Raw genomic sequence first — 19,576 nt, 5'->3', positions numbered from 1 at the left:
CACTGTGTTAGCCAGGATGGTCTCGATCTCCTGACCTTGTGATCCACCCGCCTGGGCCTCCCAAAGTGATGGGATTATAGGCGTGAGCCACCGCACCTGCCTCTTTTGTTTTTTGAGACAGGAGTTTCACTCTTGTGCCCAGGCTGGAGTGTAGTGGCACAACCTCAGCTCACTGCAACCTCTACCTCCTGGGTTCAGATGATTCTCCTGCCCCAGCCTCCCGAGTTGCTGAGATTACAGGCACACACCACCACACCTGGCTAATTTTTTATTTTGAGTAAAGACAGGGTTTCACCATATTGGCCAGGCTGATCTCGAACTCCTGACATCTGGTGATCCATCCGCCTTGGCCTCCCAAAGTGCTGGGATTACAGGCGTGAGCCACCTCGCCTGGCCGGGGTGTTGATTTCTGAGCCCCAGTATCAGTATGTTATCTTTGACGACTTTGTTAAGATTGTATCCACCAGGTTTCTCTTTGTAATTAATAAGTAGTAACCTGTGTTCCCATAGATTGTGTAAACATCTCATTTGTAAATAAAGTTTCACCCAGAAATTTTAGCATTCCTTGGTGATCCGCTTGAACCAGTTATTCCTATAATGGCTACAAAATTGTCATTTTCTAAGTCTGCTATTCTTACATTTATTTATTGTATTATACTATAAAGAAGTATTTTCCCCATCTTCATTTATTGCACAGCTCCCTTTGAAACCAAAGTGTTACGAAGAAGATGTAAACATTTGCTATAGAAAAAAAGGACTATCTCAGAAAAAGATTGTATCTGCTCTTCCACTGTTAGCTTAAGAAATAAGGTTGGGTGCGGTAATCCTGTAATCCCAGCACTGTAGAAAGCCAAGGTGGATGGATCACTTGAGGCCAGGAGTTTGAGACCAGCCTGGCCAACAATGCAAAACCTCATCTCTACTAAAAATAAGAAAATTAGCCCGGGCCGGGCGTGATGGCTCACGCCTGTAATCCCAGCACTGTGGGAGGCCTCAGTGGGCAGATCACCTGAGGTCAGGAGTTTGAGTCCAGTCTGTCCAACATGATGAAACCCTATCTCTACAAAAATATGAAAGTTAGCCGGGCATGATGGCGGGTGCCTGTAATTCCAGCTACTTGGGAGGCTGAGGCAGGAGAATCACTTGAACTTGGGAGGCGGAAGTTGCAGTGAGCCGAGATCGCACCACTGCACTCCATCCAGGGCGACAGAGCAAGACTCTGTCTCAAAAAATAAATAAATAAATATAGAGAAATGTAAAATTATAAATTAAATTTTAATGCTTCCAAAACCTACATGTTCTTGCATGATAAACATGAGTTTAAAAGCTTTTTTTTTTTTTTTTTTGATAAGTTTTGCTCTTGTTGCCCAGGCTGGAGTGCAATGGCACGATCTCAGCTCACTGCGACCTCCGCCTCCTGGGTTGAAGCGATTCTCCTGCCTCAGCCTTCCAAGTAGCTGGGATTACAGGCATGTGTCACCATGCCTGGCTAACTTTTTTTTTTTTTTTTTTTTAGTAGGGATGGGGTTTCTCCATGTTCATCAGGCCAGTCTCGAACTCCTGACCTCAGGTGATCTGCCCATCTCGGTATCCCAGAGTGCTGGGATTACAGGCTTGAGCCACCGTGCCTGGCCTGAATTTAAGAGCATTTTTAAGGCCAAGCACAGTGGCTCATGCCTGCAATCCCCAGCAGTTTGGGAGGCTGAGACAGGAGGATTGCTTGAGCCCAGGAGTTCACAACCAGCCTGGGCAACAAGGCAAAGCCCCATCTCTACAAAAAAATACAAAAAAATTAGCTGGGCGTGGTGGCGTGCTAGTAGTCCCAGCTACTCCTGAGGCTGAAGTGGGAGAATCACCTGAGTCCGGCAGGTTGAGGCTGCAGTGAGCTGTGATCGGGCCACTGCACTCCAGCCTGGACAAAGGATTGAGACCTTGTCTCAAAAAAAAAAAAAAAAAAAAAAAAAGGCAGGAAAAAAAAGCATTTTGGCCAGGCATGGTAGCTCACGCCTGTAATCCCAGCATTTGGGTGACAAAGGTGGGCAGATCACCTGAGGCCAGGAGTTCTAGATCAGCTTGGCCAACATGGTGAAACCCCATCTCCATTAAAAATACAAAAATAAGCTGGTGTTGGTGGCATGTGCCTCTGATCTCAGCTATTCGGGAGGCTGAGGCAGGAGAATCACTTGAACCTGGCAGGTGGAGATTGCAGTGAGATCGCGCCACTGCATACCAGCCTGGGCGACAGAGTGAGACTCTGTCTCAAAAAAAAAAACCGAAAACAAAACCCCACATTTTAAGCATCCAAAGTGTTGAATATTTGTCAGCAAGTAGTTTGTTTGTTTTTTTTAATTGCAGGTAAAACATTCTGTTATTTCTATAATAGTTTTGAGGTTACTGCTTACAGATTTTGTGTAAGTAGAAGTAGGCATTATACAAATGTGAAAGCAATGTTGTTTATATGCCAGGAATTGTTACTCAGAAAAACTGAATTTGGGATTCATTTTTAGAATAAATCAAGGAAATATTAATTGGTTAACTGTTCATTGTTAATATTAGATTAGTTCCATATATATCTAACAGTCTTCTCTGCACAGCAACCTGAGCAATCCTTTTTAAAAATGTACTTGACTGAGGTGTAATTGACATAAAATAAATTATATCCATTATAAATTTACAGTTTCACAAATTTTGGCAAATGCATAAGTCTTATAATCACCACCACAATCAAAACATGGAAATTCCTATCACTATAACTTTTCCCCCTACCATTTCTACCTCCACTCCCAGCCCCAAGCAATACTGATCTGTTTAATTTTTTTTTTTTTTTTTGGGAGACGGAGTCTCACTTTGTCACCCAGGCTGGAGTGTGTGTGCAGTGGCGTGATCTTGGCTCACTACAATCTCCTCCTCCTGGGCTCAAGAGATCCCCCCACCTCAGCCTTCCTAGCAGCTGGGACTATAGATGTGTGCCACCATGCCTGGCTGATTTTTGTATTTTTAGTAGAGATGGGGTTTCACCGTGTGGGCTAGGCTGGTCTTGAATTTCTGACCTCAGATGCCCCACCCACCTCAGCCTCCCAAAGTGCTGGGATTACAGGTGTGAGCCACTGCATCTGTGTGATACTGATCTGTTTTCTATCACAAGAGATTACATTTACCTTTTCTAGAGCATGGTATAGATGCAGTCACACTCATAGTGTGTATTTTTGTGTCTGCTTTCACTTTGTATTATGTGAGATTCACCTATTTGTGTTCACAAGGAGGTTTTTTTTTTTTTTTTTTCTGAGACAGAGTCTCTGTCTTGTTGCCAGGCTGGAGTGCAGTGGCATGGTCTTGGCTCACTGCAACCTCTGTCTCCTGAGTTGAAGCGATTCTCCTGCCTCAGCCTCCCAAGTAGCTGGGATTCCAGGAGCCCGCCATCACGCCCGGCTAATTTTTGTATTTTTAGTGGAGACGGGGTTTCTCCATGTTGGTCAGGCTGGTCTCAAACTCCTGGCCTCAGGTGATCCACCCGCCTTGGCCTCCCAAAGTGCTGGGATTACAGGCGTGAGCCACTGCGCCTGGCCGACCCTGCTTAATCTTAATGAACACTTAATACTTTCAAACATATTTTAATTATTTTTATGGTCAGTTTACCCCTTGTTAGAATACAGGCTCCATAATACCAGGAATTTTTGACTGATTACAAATTTCTGGATAAACATGACAGAGTGACTACATGTATCTATTCTGTTTATTTATTTGTTTATTTATTTTATTTTTGGTCTCCTAAGGCTCTGTCGTCCCAAAGATACTAAGTAACAGGCAGAATTGGATATGGCACAAATTTCTGTTTAAAGAGATGCAGTCTCGCTCTGTTGCCCAGGCTGTTGTGCAATGGTATTCACAGGCATGATCATATTTTTCTACAGCATCTTGGACTCAAGTGATTCTCCTGCCTCAACCTCCTGAGTAGCTGGGACTACAGGTATGTGCCACCAGGCCCCACTTCTTTTTAAGCCATATAAAATTATAGTAAAGGAATAAAATGGATGTAAACATGCAAGAATAGAATGGGAAAAGTTGAGAAGGAGAGATTCTCTACATTTTTGGGAGAAGGAAACCTAGAGGAGGAATTTTAACTGGTTTAACAATGCAGAAGAAGCAGCAGCCTGGGAGTGAAATGAAGTTGGAACAGGGAGTGAACTGATTTGAACCAAGAAACCTGTAATGGTTCCAGACTGGAGGTTCTAGGTAGCTAAGGTTCAGGGAAGGCTCCAGATTCAGAAATACCAAACACCGCTTGTGTGTTTCATGGTGAGTGAGTGGACCAGTTACAAAGGCCAAATGGAGATAAATATGGTAAAAATCAATTTACCTGATTTCTCACTGTGCTTGTTACATCCAGAAAGCTGATAGGTAGACTTCTGCTTGGCCTTGGCAAGAAATTAGAGGCTTTTTTTTTTTTTTCTTTTTCGAGACAGGTTCTCACTCTATGACCCAGACTGGAGTTCAGTGGAGTGGTGCAATCACAGCCAACTGTAGCCTTGACCTTCCAGCTCAAGCAATCTGCCTACCTCAGCCTCCCCAGTAGCTGGCACTACAGGTGCATGCCACCATGCCCGGCTACTTACTTTTTTTGCAGAAACAAGGTGTCACTATGTTCCCTGGCTGGTCTTGAACTCCTGGACTCAAGTGATCCTCCTGCCTTGGCCTCCCAAGTCGCTGGGACCACAGGTGCATGCCACCACAACTGGCTAATTTTTTTTTATTTTTCATTTTTTTGTAGAGACAGAGTCTCTCCGTGTTGTCCAGGCTAGTCTCAAACTCCTGGGCCCAAGAGATCATCCCACCTTGGCCATCCAAAGTGTTGGGATTACTTGTGTGAGCCACCATGCCCAGCCTGTTCACTTTTTATTTTCCAATACTTCATTGACTTCTTCGATTTGTTATTTCTTCTTCTGTCTTTGGGTTTTATTTATAGCTTTTTTATGTCTGTGCTTTTAATTGAGGATTAGGAAGATAGTTTAGATAAATATGTCTTTTTTATCTGCTTATTAAGTAGAACCCTATATGTATGTATGTAAGTATAAATTAATGAATGACAGGGTCTGATCTGTTACCTAAGTTGGAGTGTAGTGGTGCAATCATAGCTCACTGTAGTTTCAAACTCCTGGCTCAAGTAATCTGTCCACCTCGGGCTTCCGAAGTGCTGGGATTATAGGTTTGGACCACCAAGCTGGCCTATTTCTTTATTTAAAATTAGAATTTCAGTACAAAAGTAAGTAAAAGGTGTAGAGAACCTGCTTACCTAGTTAAATGTTGTTTTCCATTCGTTCGTTATTATCTTTTGCACTTAAGTAGTGTGACAGAATCTTCTGTCCAGCATTTGGAAGTCAGTGATTATCTGTAGGCATTATCTAACAATGGGATAATTTGTTTTTTCAGTAATTGTTCAAAAACATTTAGTCTGGTCTGGGTGCCATGGCTCACAGCTATAATCCCAGCACTTTGGGAGGCTGAGGTGAGAGGATCGTTTGAGGCCAGGAGTTCAAGACCAGCCTGGGGGACAAACGGAGACACCCGACCCACCCCACAGGTCTCCGCAAAAAATTAAAAAATTAGCTGGGTGTAGTGACACATACCTGTGGTCTCAGCTACTCGAGAGACTGAGATGGGAGGATTACTTGGGCCCAGGAGGTCCAGGCTTGCAGTGAGCTATGATGGCACCACTGCACTCCAGCCTGGATGACAGAACAAGACCTTGTCTCAAAACAAAAACAAAAAAGCATTTAGTCTGATACAAGTCTATGCATGTTCTCTTACACTTTGGGAACCTCAAAGTGTTATTTGTTAGGAATTTCTATTTGCAAAAGTGATGTGCAGAGATGTTGCAAAATTGAAGTTGCTATTTAAAGTCCAATAAATAGTTTTTGTTATTACTCAACTGTCTTGTCATGAAGAAAGGTCTTAATTAAATGAGATTGCTTCTAAGACAAGAAAACCTATAAGTATCAAGTCACAGGACAATAAGTGTACATGAAGTTTAAAGGGATAGCAATATTTGTGGGAACATTATAGAGTATAATTTTTTTTTTTACCTGATTAAGGCATTTTAGAAACAGTGACATGATAAATTTAATCAATTATTCGTGAATGGGAACTACAGAAATTTTTTTGTGAAAATCTGAAATTATACATAGTAATTGGGTTAGATCCCTAGGACAGAAAATTTTAATAACAAGATAGTAAGCAGCTCACGTGAACTTACATATTCAGCATATTAGCAGGAAAGAGGCAAGACATTTGAAGAACTTGCAGAAAAGTTGCAAAGTAAATGAGAGACTAGAATGCTCAAAGGTAAAGTGGCCTTGATTTGAAGTAAGTGGTAACCTAAAAGCTCTTTTTCTTTGGCTTAGTCTCCTAGCAGCTGATGTGTGGCCTTAAAACCTATACTATCAAGGAGTCTCCACCCTTAATGTAGACAGTCATTTTGGCCGTAACAAGAATTGTGGTAGTAAGTAGTCTGCAAAGTCTGAAGAGGAGAAAGTCAAATACATACATTGTCAGGTCAGGTACCTCTATAGACTTTTGGCAGTAGAACCACAAAACCACTTGCCCCTGTGGTAGAGAAGGATATGTGAAGTTTATAGTGTGGGGTGATACCAGGTAACCATCTGGTACTATTTTACTTCCCAAAACAGTATCTTTTTAGGAAAGATAACATCCTTATTACTTGACACATCTCTTTGTCTCTACTTTCTCAAAAATTGGAATCATGGGCCTAGCACAGTAGCTCACAACTGTAATCCCAGTGCTTTGGGAGATGGAGGTGGGAGGATCACTTGAGGCGAGCAGTTTGAGACCAGCCTGGGCGACAGAGCAAGACTCCATCTCTAAAAAAAAAAAAATAAAAAAAAATTTATTTTATTTTATTTTTTTGTTGTTGTTGTTTGGCGACAGGGTCTTGCTCTGTCGCCCAGGCTGGAGTGCAATGGTGGGATCTTGGCTCACTGCAACCTCCTCTTCTCGGGTTCAAGCTGTTCTCCTGCCTTAGCTTCCCAAGTAGCTGGGATTACAGGCGCCTGCCACCATGCCTGGCTAATTTTTGTATTTTTTAGTGGAGATGGGGCTTCACCATGTTGGTCAGGCTGGCCTAGAACTGACCTCATGATCCACATACCTCACCCTCCTAAAGTGCTGGGATTACAGGCGTGAACCACTGCACCCAGACCCAAAAATTCTATTTTATTTTATTTTTTAATTATTGTTTTTTTGGAGACGGAGTTTTGCTCTTTTTGCCTAGGCTGGAGTGCAATGGCGCAATCTTGGCTCATGCAACCTCCGCCTCCTGTATTCAAGTGATTCTTGTGCCTCAACCTCCTGAGTAGCTGGGATTACAGGTGCCCGCCACCACGCCCAGCTAATTTTGTATTTTTAGTAGAGACGGGGTTTCGCCATGTTGGTCAGGCTGGTCTTGAATTCCTGACCTCAAGTGATCCGCCCGCCTCTGCCACCCAAAGTGTTGGGATTACAGGCGTGAGCCACCGCGCCTGGCCAAAATTTTTTTTAATTAGCTGCACATGGTGTCGCGAGTTTATAGTGCCAGCTACTCGAGAGGCTTAAGTGGGAGGATTGCTCGAGGCCAGGAGTTCCAGGTTACAGTGAGCTATGATTGCGCCACTACACTCCAGCCTGGGCAACAGTGTGAGACCCTGTTTCAAAAAAAAAACATACATATGCTCTATAAACAGTCCCTTGTAACTTGTGTTGTCCCCAAAACCGTGATTGAATTAATAAAATTAGTTTCTTTTACTTCATTAAGACCACAAATAAATGAAAGAAATTTTTTAGTTTCCTAAAAGCCTGAATATTGAAATCCTGGACTTTGGTATAGGACCACCTTTTGCCACTTTCAGCGACTAGACTCTTTGCTGAAGGTGCCAGCAGGCCTCTGATCGCCTTTTTGAAATCACATAACCTATTTTCTCAGCTAAGTTTGCCTGAGATTTTTTTTTTTCTTTTTTTTGAGACGGAGTCTCGCTGTGTCGCCAGGCTGGAGTTCAGTGGTGCGATCTCAGCTCACTGCGATCTCCACCTCCCAGGTTCAAGAGATTCTCCTCTCTCAGCCTCCTGAGTAGCTGGGTTTACAGGCATGCACCACCACACCCGGCTAATGTTTTTTTGTATTTTTAGTAGAGACGGGGTTTCACCATGTTGGCCAGGATGGTCTCGATCTCCTGATCTTGTGATCCACCCACCTCGGCCCCCCAAAGTGCTGGGATTGGATTCTTTTTTACTTTTTAATTTAGTTTTCTTTTTTTTTTTGAGTCTGAGTCTTTGTCACCCAGGCTGGAGTACAGTTACAGTGGCACAATCTCAGCTCACTGCAACCTCCGCCTCCCGGGTTCAAGCAATCCTCCTGACTCAGCCTCCTGAGTAGCTGGGACTATAGGCATGCACCAACACACCCAGCTAATTTTTGTATTTTTAGTAGAGACAAGGTTTCACCATGTTGGCTAGGCTGGTCTCAAACTCCTGACCTCAAGTAATCTGCCCACCTCGTCCTCCCAAAGTGCTGGGATTACAGGTGTCATCCACTGCACCCAGCCTAGTTTTTTTGTTTGTTTTTTGAGACAGTCTTGCTCTGTCACCCAGGCTGGAGTGCAGTGGCACGATCTCGGCTCACTGTAACCTCTGCCTCCCGGGTTCAAACGATTCTCCTGCTTCAGCCTCCCCAGTTAGCCAGCACACCCAGCTAATTTTTTGTATTTTTAGTAGAGGCCTGGTTTCACCATATTGGCCAGGCTTTTCTTGAACTCCTGACCTTGTGATCCGCCCGACTCAGCCTCCCAAAGTGCTGGGATTACAGGCATGAGTCACCTCGCCTGGCCTAGGGTTTTTTTTTTTTTTTTTTAAAGTAGGGGTTTCTCTCTCTGTCTCCCAGTCTGGAGTGCAAGGGTGCTGTCTGAACTCGTGGCAGCCTCTGCCTCCCAAGTTCAAGCAATTCTCGTGCCTCAGCCTCCCAAGTGGCTGGGATTACAGGCTGCGGCATCACCCCTGGCTAATTTTTGTATTTTTAGTAGAGACGGGGTTTTGCTACGTTGGCCAGGCTGGTCTCAAACTCCTGACCTCATGTGATCCCCTGCCCTCAGCTTCCCAAAGTGCTGGGATTACAGGCGTGAGCCTCCGAGCTTGGCTTTTTAAAAGTTTTATTTTAATTAAGACATAATAATTGTTGTACATATTTATAGGATACAGTGATGTTTTGATAAATATATACATTGTGTAATGATGAAATCAGGGTAATTAGGATTGCCTGAGTCCAGGCGTTCAATACCAACCTGGCCAACATAGAGAGACCCCCATCTCTTTTTTAAAAAATTGCATAGCAAGAGTTGCAGGATTTAGTAACTGGACAGTTAATAGCAAAGGGCAGAAAAAAGGAAGTTGTTCAATTGCAGGTTTCTTTAATGTTTGTGTCAAATTTACCTTTATATTCATAGGAGCACTCAAAGAAAGAATTTTGCAAAGAGCAAAGCGTAAAGTAAACCTTACATACATTTACCTTGTAGAGGATGAATTGACTGCTTGGTTAACTGGACCTAAGGGAACACGTAGGTCTGGGAGATAACTTTTTCCCTAGTGGAGACTGCACCCTTTTTGGCTCAATAACTGGAGTTACATAATCCTTTCAATGCTACCAGTTGTACAAAAAGTCATTGGAGCCATTGTGCCATTATAGTGATTGCATTGGTAGATAATCTGACGGTGAGAATCCAATTCTTAATCTTTAGTGTAAGATAAGGGCAGTATAATCCTGCAGCACATTTCTTTGTTTTTCTTCTTCTTGAGACAGGGCCTTGCTCTGTCACCCAAGCTGGAGTACAATGGCACAGTTGTTAATGTTCTTTTTAACCAAAATTAGGAACGTCTGAAGTGGGTATATGTTTCAAATGCAGTCAGATCTACAAATGATAGATTCCAGTAGGTAAGTCATTTATAGTTTGGATCGCTTTAGGCCATTAACCTGTTCTTGATCACGGTGGACTATCCTGTGGCATCTTATTCCAATAATTATTTCCTCTCTCACATCTTTTATTTCTCCTTCATTGACTTCTTGCCTCTCCCTATAAATTTGTTTAGATATCTCTATCCTGGGAGGGCCGGGCGCGGTGGCTCACACCTGTAATCCCAGCACTTTGGGAGGCTGAGGCGGGTGGATCATGAGGTCAGGAGATCGAGACCATCCTGACTAACACAGTGAAACCCCGTCTCTACTAAAAATACAAAAAAATTAGCTGGGCATGGTGGCGAGCACCTGTAGTCCCAGCTACTCGGGAGACTGAGGCAGGAGAATGGTGTGAACCCGGGAGGCGGAGCTTGCAGTGAGCCAAGATCACTCTGCTGCACTCCAGCCTGGGGGACAGAGCAAGACTCCGTCTCAAAAAAAAAAAAAAAAGAGAAAAGAAAAGCCAGGCAAAGAGTATATACTATATGATTTAATCTTTTTTCCTTTTTTTGTTGGGGGTAGAGATGGAGTTTCACTATGTTGCTCAGGTTGATCTTGAACTGTGGGCCACAAGCGATCCTCCTGCCTCAACCTCCCAAAGAGCTGGGATTACAGGTGTCAGCTGCCACGCCAGGCCTATGTGATTTAGTTGATATAGTTTTTTTTTTTTTTTTTTTTCTTTTGAGGTGGAGTCTCGTTCTGTCACCAGGCTGGAGTGCTAATTCTCCTGCCTCAGCCTCCCGAGTAGCGGGGACGACAGGCACACACCAACACGCCCCAGCTAATTTTTGTATTTTTAGTAGAGATGGGGTTTCACCATGTTGGCCAGGATGGTCTCGATCTCTTGACCTTGTAATTAGCCTGCCTTGGCCTCCCAAAGTGCTGGGATTACAGGCATGAGCCACCGCGCCCAGCCATTGATATAGAATTCTACAAACTGCAGATTAAGGATCAGAGGTTTCCTAAGGATAAGGAGTATTAAGGAGTGGCTAAAGGGAGGCATGAGGAAACTTTTGGGAACTGTTGGGGTTCACTATTTTGTTTTTGGTGATGGTTTTACCATACACAAGTATGTTAAATCCTATTAAATTGTATACTTTCAACATACTGTTTATTGGAGCTACAACTCAGCTATTTTTATTTATCTATTTTGAGATAGAGTCTCACTCTGTTGCCCAGGATGGGATGCAGTGGTGCAATAAAACAAAATGTTTCTACAGGAAAATACAGGAGAATATCTTCATGATTTGCAGATCAGCAAAAATTTATTTTCTTTTCTCTGAATTTTAATAATTTATTAATCTTTCATTTGATGGTAAGCACTTCTTTATGTTCAAAAAATGTTTTTCCAGGGTTCAAGTGATTCTCTTGCCTAAGCCTCTCGAGCAGCTGGGTTTACAGGTGTACACCACCACTCCTGGCTAATTTTTGTATTTTTTTGGTAGAGACAGGATTTCGCCATGTTGGCCAGGATGGTCTCGAATTCCTGACCTCAAGTGATCTGCCTGCCTCAGCTTCCCAAAATGCATCAAAACTATTTTTAATATGGAAATAAAGAGCACCCAGATGAGAACAAGCACAGGCTATTCAGAGCAAAAGAGTCAGCTGTTATCATTTGCATTTGGCAGAGACTCAGAAGTGGACAGAGGAGTGGGAAAGCTTTATAGTGGGGGGAAAAAGGGAAGGTTTCAGGTTTGCCCTAATTGGAGGCTCCTGGCATAGGGCAGTTGGAGGCAGGCTGACTAGAAGCAGGGCATCCTGTGTGATTGGTTAGGAGGTGCCTATTTGGCTTTCTTCAGCTGGTCCTAAGTTGGAGGCTGTGGGGACCAAAATGTAGGGTATTAAGTCCTAGCTGTTTTGGGCCAGTGGTTTTTTGTTTTCATTTTTAATTTATGATTGATACATAATAATTATACATATTTATGGGGTTCGTGTTTTGATGCATGTCTAAATTGTGTAGTGACCTATTCAGGATAATTAGCATATTCATCACCTTAAACATTTATTGTTTCTTTGTGATGAGAACATTTAAAAACTTCTCTTTTTGACTGGGCGCGGTGGCTCATGTCTGTAATCCCAGCACTTTGGGAGGCTGAGGCAGGTGAATTGCTTGAGTCCAGGAGTTCAAAACCAGCCTGGCCAACATGGCATAACCCTGTCTCTACTAAAAATACAAAAATCAGCTGGGTGAGGTGGTGCATGCCTGTAATCTCAGCTACTCAGGGAGGCTGAGGCACCAGAATCACTTGAACCCTGGAGTCAGAAGTTGCAGTAAGCCAAAATTGCACCATTGCACTCCAGCCTGGGTGACAGAGTGAGACTCTGTCTCAAAAAACAGAACAAAAAAACCTCTCTTGCTGTTTTGAAATACACATTATTGTTAACTCCAGTCATTCTGCTATGATATAGAACACTGGAACTTATTCCTTCTATCTAACTGTGGCCTTGTACCTGCTGACCAATTTCTCACCACCAACCTACACCCTACTTCCCCATCCTCTAGTAACTCCTGTTCTACTCTCTACTACTATAATAACAGCCTCTTAGATTCCACAAGTGAGATCATGCAGTATTTGTCTTTCCATGCCTGGCTTCTTTCACCTAACATAATGCTCTCCAGGTTCATTCATGTTGCTGCAAATGACAGGATTTTACTCTTTTTCTGTGGCTAATTTCCATGATATATATATATATTCCACTTTTTTTGTTTGTTTGTTTTTTGAGACAGAGTCTCACTCTGTCACCCAGGCTGGAGTGCAATGTTGTGGTATTGGCTCACTGTGACCTCCGCCTCCCATGTTCAAGCCATTCTCCCACCTCAGCCTTCCAAGCAGCTGGGACTACAGGCGTGTGCCACCACACTCGGCTAAATTTTTTTTTTTTTTTTTTTTTTTTTTTTGAGAAGGAGTCTCGCTCTGTTGCCCTGGCTGGAGTGTAGTGGTGCGATCTCGGCTCACTGCAACCTCCGCCTCCCGGGTTCAAGTGATTCTCCTGCCTTGGCCTCCTAAGTAGCTGGGACTGCAGGCGCCTACCACCATGTCCGGCTAATTTTTTGTATTTTTAGTAGAGACAGGGTTTTACTATATTGGCCGGGCTGGTCTCGAACTCCTGACCTCATGATCCGCCTACCTTGGCCTCCCACAGTGCTGGGATTATAGGTGTGAGCCACCATGCCCAGCTTCCACATTTTCTTTATCTTCGTTGATAGACATTTAGGGTGATTCTGTATCTTGGCTATTGTGAATTGGGCCAATTGTTATAGTGGTTATTGTTGGCTTCCTGGACTAGTTGCTAGAGATAGTCTGAGTTCATTGACTCGTTAGTGTAGATAGTAGGTTGGCTTCTTGGGCTGGTTGCTTCAGGTTGTGGGTCAGAATTCTTTTTTTTTTTTTTTTTTTGAGACGGAGTCTTGCTCTCTCACCCAGGCTGGAGTACAGTGGCGCGATCTCAGCTCACTGCAAGCTCCGCCTCCCGGGTTCACACCATTCTCCTGCCTCAGCCTCTCCGAGTAGCTGGGACTACAGGCGCCTGCCACCTCGCCCGGCTAATTTTTTTGTATTTTTAGTAGAGACGGGGTTTCACCGTGGTCTCAATCTCCTGACCTCATGATCCGCCTGCCTCCGCCTCCCAAAGTGCTGGGATTACAGGCGTGAGCCACTGCACCCGGCCTATGGGTCAGAATTCTGTCTTTATATATATATTGCCCAGCTGTAACTGTAATAGGTCCATTGTTCATTTCGTGCAGCAAGTGAGTATGCCGAGACACTGAGTTGCAGCAGAGAAAAGAGGTTTAATTGTAGGATTGCCAAAACAGGAAACAGGAGGAACCCTCAAATCCGCCTCCCCAGGGAGTTTGTGGGTAGAGTTTCAATTTAAGAGTTTGAGAGTGGGCTGAATTGTGGAGATCATTGATTGGTCAAAGTATGCAGGGTAAAGTCATGGCACAGAGAGATGAAGAAGCTATATTCTTACACTGGTTTGGTTTCTCTGTGGGGGGGCCTTTAAACTGTTTGGTGTCAGCTATTCTTTTTTTTTTTTTTTTTTTTTTTTTTTTTTTTTGAGACGGAGTCTTGCTCTCTCACCCAGGCTGGAGTACAGTGGCGCGATCTCGGCTCACTGCAAGCTCTGCCTCCCGGGTTCACGCCATTCTCCTGCCTCAGCCTCCCGAGTAGCTGGGACTACAGGCGCCCGCCAACACGCCCGGCTAATTTTTTTTTTGTATTTTTAGTAGAGACGGGGTTTCACCGTGTTAGCCAGGATGGTCTCGATCTCCTGACCTCGTGATCCGCCCGCCTCGGCCTCCCAAAGTGCTGGGATTACAGGCTTGAGCCACCGCGCCCGGCGGTGTCAGCTATTCTGCTATACTTCAGGATCTGCTTATGCAATTTTTTTTTTGGACAGGGTCTTGCTCTGTCGCCCATGTTGGAGTGTAGTGGCACGATCTTGGCTCACTGCAATCTCTGCCTCCCAGGCTCAAGCGATCCTCCTGTCTCAGCCTCCTGAGTAGCTGGGACTACCATGCCCAGCTAATTTTTATATTTTTTTTTTCTAGAGATAGGGTTTTCACCATGTTGCCCAGGCTGGTCTCAAACTCTTGGACTAGTGATTCTCCCACCTTGGCCCCCCAAAGTACTGGGATTACAGGCGTGAGCCACTGTGCCCACGTACTTAAGCAATTCTTAAACCAAAGTCTTAGGATTCTAACATCAGGGAGCCTATCTATAGAACAGTAGGGATGCAAATGGTTACAAGGAAGTGGGTCAAAGTACAGCCTGATTAATGGTTAATTATATTTCTGTCCAGAATTCTTGTTAATCTTCTAAGAATGGCTTCATAGCCATTGTCTGTTAGTACATTCAGTCTCCTGTTAAAAAATAAAAAATAGGTTCCATCAGAATGGCAAGCCACCTCTGGGAGAAGACATTTGCAGTATGTATATCCAACGAAGTACTTGTATCCAGAATATATGTTTAAAACTCCAGTAAGGAAAAGAAAACCCAATGGTAAAAATGGGCAAAAGGCTTAAACTAGCACTTCACAAAAGAAGATATCTTAGCTAGAGCCTGTGTTTCCAGCTACTCGGAGGCCAAGGCAGGAAGATTGCCTAAGCCTGGATGATTGAGACCGCAGTGAGCTATGATCGTGCCACTGCACTCCAGCCTAAGCAACAGAGCAAGATTTTGTCTCACAAAATTAAAAAATACAACAATAAAATAGGATATCCAAATTGCTAATAAGCATATGGAAAGGTGCTAATTGGGGAAATTTCAGTCATCAGGGAAATGCAGATTAGATGAGATACTACCAGATACTACTGTCTTTACCAGAATGGCTAAAATTAAAGAATAAGTATTACCAAGTGGTATATAGATTTATAGCAACTGGAGCACTCAAACGCTGCTGGGACTGTGAACTGGTACAGATACTTTAAACCTTTCTGGCAGTGTCTATTTAAGCTAAACATACGTACGGTGTACTCAATGACCTACCATTAACATTCCTGGCTTTGTCTCTGATAGTGAATGTTTACATCCACCAAAAGACACATATAAGAATATGATAGCTAAAAACAGGAAACAATTCAAATGTTTATCATCAGTAGAATTTTATTTATTTATTTATTTAAGATGGAGTCTTGCTCCATTGCCCAGGCTGGAGTACAGTGGCGCGATCTCTCTCACTGCACCCTCTGCCTCCTGGATTCAAGTAGTTCTCTGCCTCAGCCTCCTGAATAGCAGGGATTACAGGTGCCCACCATCACACCCAGCTAATTTTTTTATTTTTAGTAGAGACGGGGTTTCACCATCTTGGCTGGTCTTGAATTCCTGACCACGTGAGCCACTGTGCCCGGCCTAGAATTTATTTTTAATATTATGTTATATTCATGAGATAGGGTACTATGAAGCAATGAAAAAGAATAAGCTGCTGCTACATCCAACAATATAGATGAATTGTATTACAGACGTAATGTTGAATAAAAGCCACACACAAAAAAGTTAGTATTATTGATTATATTTGTAAGAAATTCAAAACAGCCCAAACTAATCTGTGGTGATAGAAATCAGTAATTATTTCCTTTTGGTGGATTTATAGACTGAGAGGGGTGTAATGGAGCCTTCTAGAATATTGGATATGTTCTATAACTTTATCTGGATTGTGGTTATATGGGTGAATACATATAAAAATATTTATTGACCTGTACACCCAAGATTTGTGCATTTCAATGCATCTAAGTTGTACCTGAATTTTTTTTTTTTTTTTTTTTTTTTTTGAGACAGAGTTTTACTCCTGTTGCCCAGGCTGGAGTGCAGTGGAGCAGCCATGGCTCACTGCCCATGGTTCACTGCAGCCTTGACCTCCAGGGCTCAGGCCATTCTCCCACCTCATCCTCCCGAGTAGCTAGGACCACAGGCATGTGCCACCATGCCTGGCTAATTTTTTTGTATTTTGAGTAGAGACGGGTTGTGCCATGTTGTCCAGGCTGGTCTCCAACTCCTGGTCTAAAGTCATCCACCTGCCTCATCCCTCCCAAACTGTTGGGATTACAGGTGTGCACCACTGTGCCCGACCAAAAAAAAATTTAACGTGTACCCATTATTTCCTCTTTTAGCTCTCCTTTTGTTTATTCTTTTCCTTAAAATCTTTTCCCAGTCTGGCTTCCCTGCTTTTGTTAATGAAACTCTAGCCTCTCAGTTATCCACGTTTAAAACTCTGCCACTCCTTTATCCTGTTTCTTAAGTCAGTCATTAAATCTTATCAGCTCTTCCTTGTTGTTTTATTTTTGTGGGTTTTTTTTTTTTTTTTTTTTGAGATGGAATCTCACTCTGCCACCCAGGCTGGAGTGCAGTGGCGCAATCTCAGCCCACTGCAACCTCTGCCTCCTGGGTTCAAGCGATTCTCTTGCCTCAGCCTCCCAAGTAGCTGGTATTACAGGCGTGTGCCACCACGCCCGGCTAATTTTTGCATTTTTAGTAGAGACGGGTTTCACCATGTTGGCCAGGCTGGTCTCAAACTCCTAACCTCAGGTGATCCACCCGCCTCAGCCTCCCAAAGTGCCGGGATTACAGGCGTGAGCCACCGTGCTTGGCCTTCAGCTTTTCCTTTAAAATATCGCCCAATCATGCCTATGCTAGATCATGCCTTGATCACAATCCTTAATTATTGCCAAGGACCTAACTGATTTCCCCACTTTTCATACTCAGAAGTGTTCTGCATTATGCCCGTAAAGCTATCTTTCTAAAGCACCATTCAGGATGTTGTTACCACACCGACTGTGTCACTTCCTCTCGTCAAAAGCCTTGGATGAGCCCCCCGTCTTGCACACTAGGTGCAGATCTGGCTTCTAGACGCTGATTGTATTCAAGATGCTCATGGTCTGGCCCCAACCAGCTGTATTACTTCCTGTGAACAAAAGTTCTCTGCAAAGGAATTTGGAGGAAAGAGACTTTATCCCAGTGAACAGTTTGTAAACTGGCAGAACAAAGGGAGGGTGCAGGTTTTATAGTGCCTAGGTTCAGAGTCAGGTCTGTTTATGCCAAGGAAGGATTGAAACTTCCCTAGTTCTGGTTGGTCAGCATAGCCGAGTTCTGATTGGTTGATGCAGCTGACCCCTGATTGGTTAGTTTCCAGGCCCAAAACCAGAAGTCTCTCAGAAATTTGTTTCAAACGGCTGATTGAGGGAGTTCAGCGGGTGGGGGGTTGGCGGTTCTTGCCCGATTTAGCTTGGGATCAACAGCTCCAACACGTTCGGCTTGATTGTAAAAAGGGAGGTCATGTACTACTTTTATACATGTTTTTGAGAACAAAGAGTACATGACTACTTGGTCCCCCAGCTATGGCCATCTTGTTCTGTTTTAAACATGATACCCCTCAGCTGTGGGAGTCTATTTTATCTGCTGGCCCAGGACATCCATTAACATTTTCCATCTATACTCAATCCTTTGGAAAACTGGAGAAAACTGGAGTACTTAATATTTCTAAACTTAATTTGCTCTCTATTGTTTATACCTCTTTGTTCATGCTCTCTTTCTCTAAATGCATCCTTTCTATCAAATCATCTCAAATCATTTCAACCTAGAAGGGCTTTTTTTTTTTTTTTTTTTTTTTTTTTTCTCAATGAGACCGGGTCTCACCATGTTGATCTTGCCCAAGCTGGTCCAAATTCCTTGGCTCAAGCAGTCCTCCTGCCTTGGCCTCCCAATGTGTTGGGATTACAGGCATGACCCATAGCGGCCAGCCAGGGAGGGCGTTTATGATGTGTTCCATGAAATCTATGAATCCTCATGAAATTATATGCAAACATTCCTATATGTATGTATTTTTGTGGAGAAAGGGCTTTGTCAATAGATTCTCAAAAGCCTGTAACTCCCCAAAGTTAAATTGATTTAGTGGCCTTTGAAGGAATATAAATTAACTAATGTGTGTTCAGCAAAGTTTATGTCTCATTAAAATTTAGTCCTAAATCTGCTGGATGATGAAATAATTTTGAATGGATGATTATATTTAAAGCTCAAAGTTTCAGAATCAGGTAAAATTGTTCTCATTCATTTTTTAGGTTCCTAGATGTAGCTCTGTGTGGAATCTATTTTCCTCAAGAGATAGTATCTCAGTATTTTTCACTTTGGTATCTTTAGTTAAAGGAAATTTTTTTCCTCCCACTCCCACATGATTATTCCTAGGCTAGTAGACAATACCGTCTCTGTATGCTTTGATGTTTCAATGCCTTTTTAAAGATATTAGTCATTTTTTTTCACTTTTTTTTTTTTTAGATTCCTATAGGCAATGGAAACTGATCTCAATTCCCAGGACAGAAAGGACCTGGACAAGTTTATTAAATTTTTTGCCCTCAAGGTAATATGTTCATTCTCTTGAGCCTAGAACTGTTAGAAATAACTTCCGTGCTTCTCCCTTTTGCAAACAACTCTCTTTGGAAAGTAGAATAACAGCTTGCAGCTTGCCCATTTTAAGGGATACTTCTGTCTGTTGTCAACCAAACTGTGAGGTATGGGGGCGGTATTGGGGGTGTAGCTAAAATGTAGCTTCCAATTTTCCACAGCTACTTGTTAAAAAAAAAAAAGTTTTTTTTTTTTTTTTTTGCAAGCCTGTTTGCAGAAATGTCAAACTGTTATGCCAGGTTATTGGCACAGTATGTTCCCTTTGGGTGGGAACAAAGACCGTCAGCTGGAATGGGCAGCATTTTGGACATCTTGCCTTAAGTTTCAACTAATCCTGAAATGTTTGACTTTTATATATTCTTCCCTTCCTGGTAAATGAGGAATTAAAATTGAATTTTGAATGCCATATTTTCCTAAATCTAAAAATTTCTACCTATGTCACTCCTCTCAACCATTGCCATGCTAGAACAATCCATGTAGTTGATTTTAGTTGTAAAATTATGTGGAAGACTTTTGCCATATGGGCCAAATGATATGAATAATTGTGGAATTTTTGTTTTAAATCTACCATGGTGTTACATGTTTGTGGCAGGGAATATTTAAAACCACAGTTGGACACGTTTTTTTGTGAACATCATAGCCACCATGCTCAGCTTTCCTTCTGCCATATGAGAATATTACAGTTTCCAAG

At 42.9% G+C, this 19,576-nt stretch overlaps 1 protein-coding gene across 50 annotated transcripts in view; it reads left to right on the top strand.

Moving 5' to 3' along the window:
• ATG13 (autophagy related 13) overlaps positions 1-19,576 on the top strand; it is a 61,657-nt gene that overhangs the window by 12,184 nt on the left and 29,897 nt on the right. For 26 of the 50 annotated variants that reach the window (XM_055281763.2, XM_055281764.2, XM_055281762.2 and 23 more), the window contains 2 exons: positions 3,912-3,967; positions 18,760-18,841. In XM_055281763.2, the coding sequence (XP_055137738.1) occupies positions 18,773-18,841 (69 nt within the window). In that variant the 5' untranslated portion in view covers positions 3,912-3,967; positions 18,760-18,772. Of the gene's footprint in view, positions 1-3,773; positions 3,968-4,463; positions 4,586-18,759; positions 18,842-19,576 lie in introns of all 50 variants that reach the window. The other 24 variants (XM_055281766.2, XM_063640932.1, XM_055281749.2 and 21 more) reach the window with 3 other exon arrangements.

The sequence above is a fragment of the Symphalangus syndactylus genome, chromosome 6, assembly GCF_028878055.3.
Source record: "Symphalangus syndactylus isolate Jambi chromosome 6, NHGRI_mSymSyn1-v2.1_pri, whole genome shotgun sequence".
Lineage (NCBI taxonomy): Eukaryota > Metazoa > Chordata > Mammalia > Primates > Hylobatidae > Symphalangus > Symphalangus syndactylus.
Note: the sequence above shows the minus strand (reverse complement) of the source record. Positions and strands in the feature narration are given on the sequence as shown.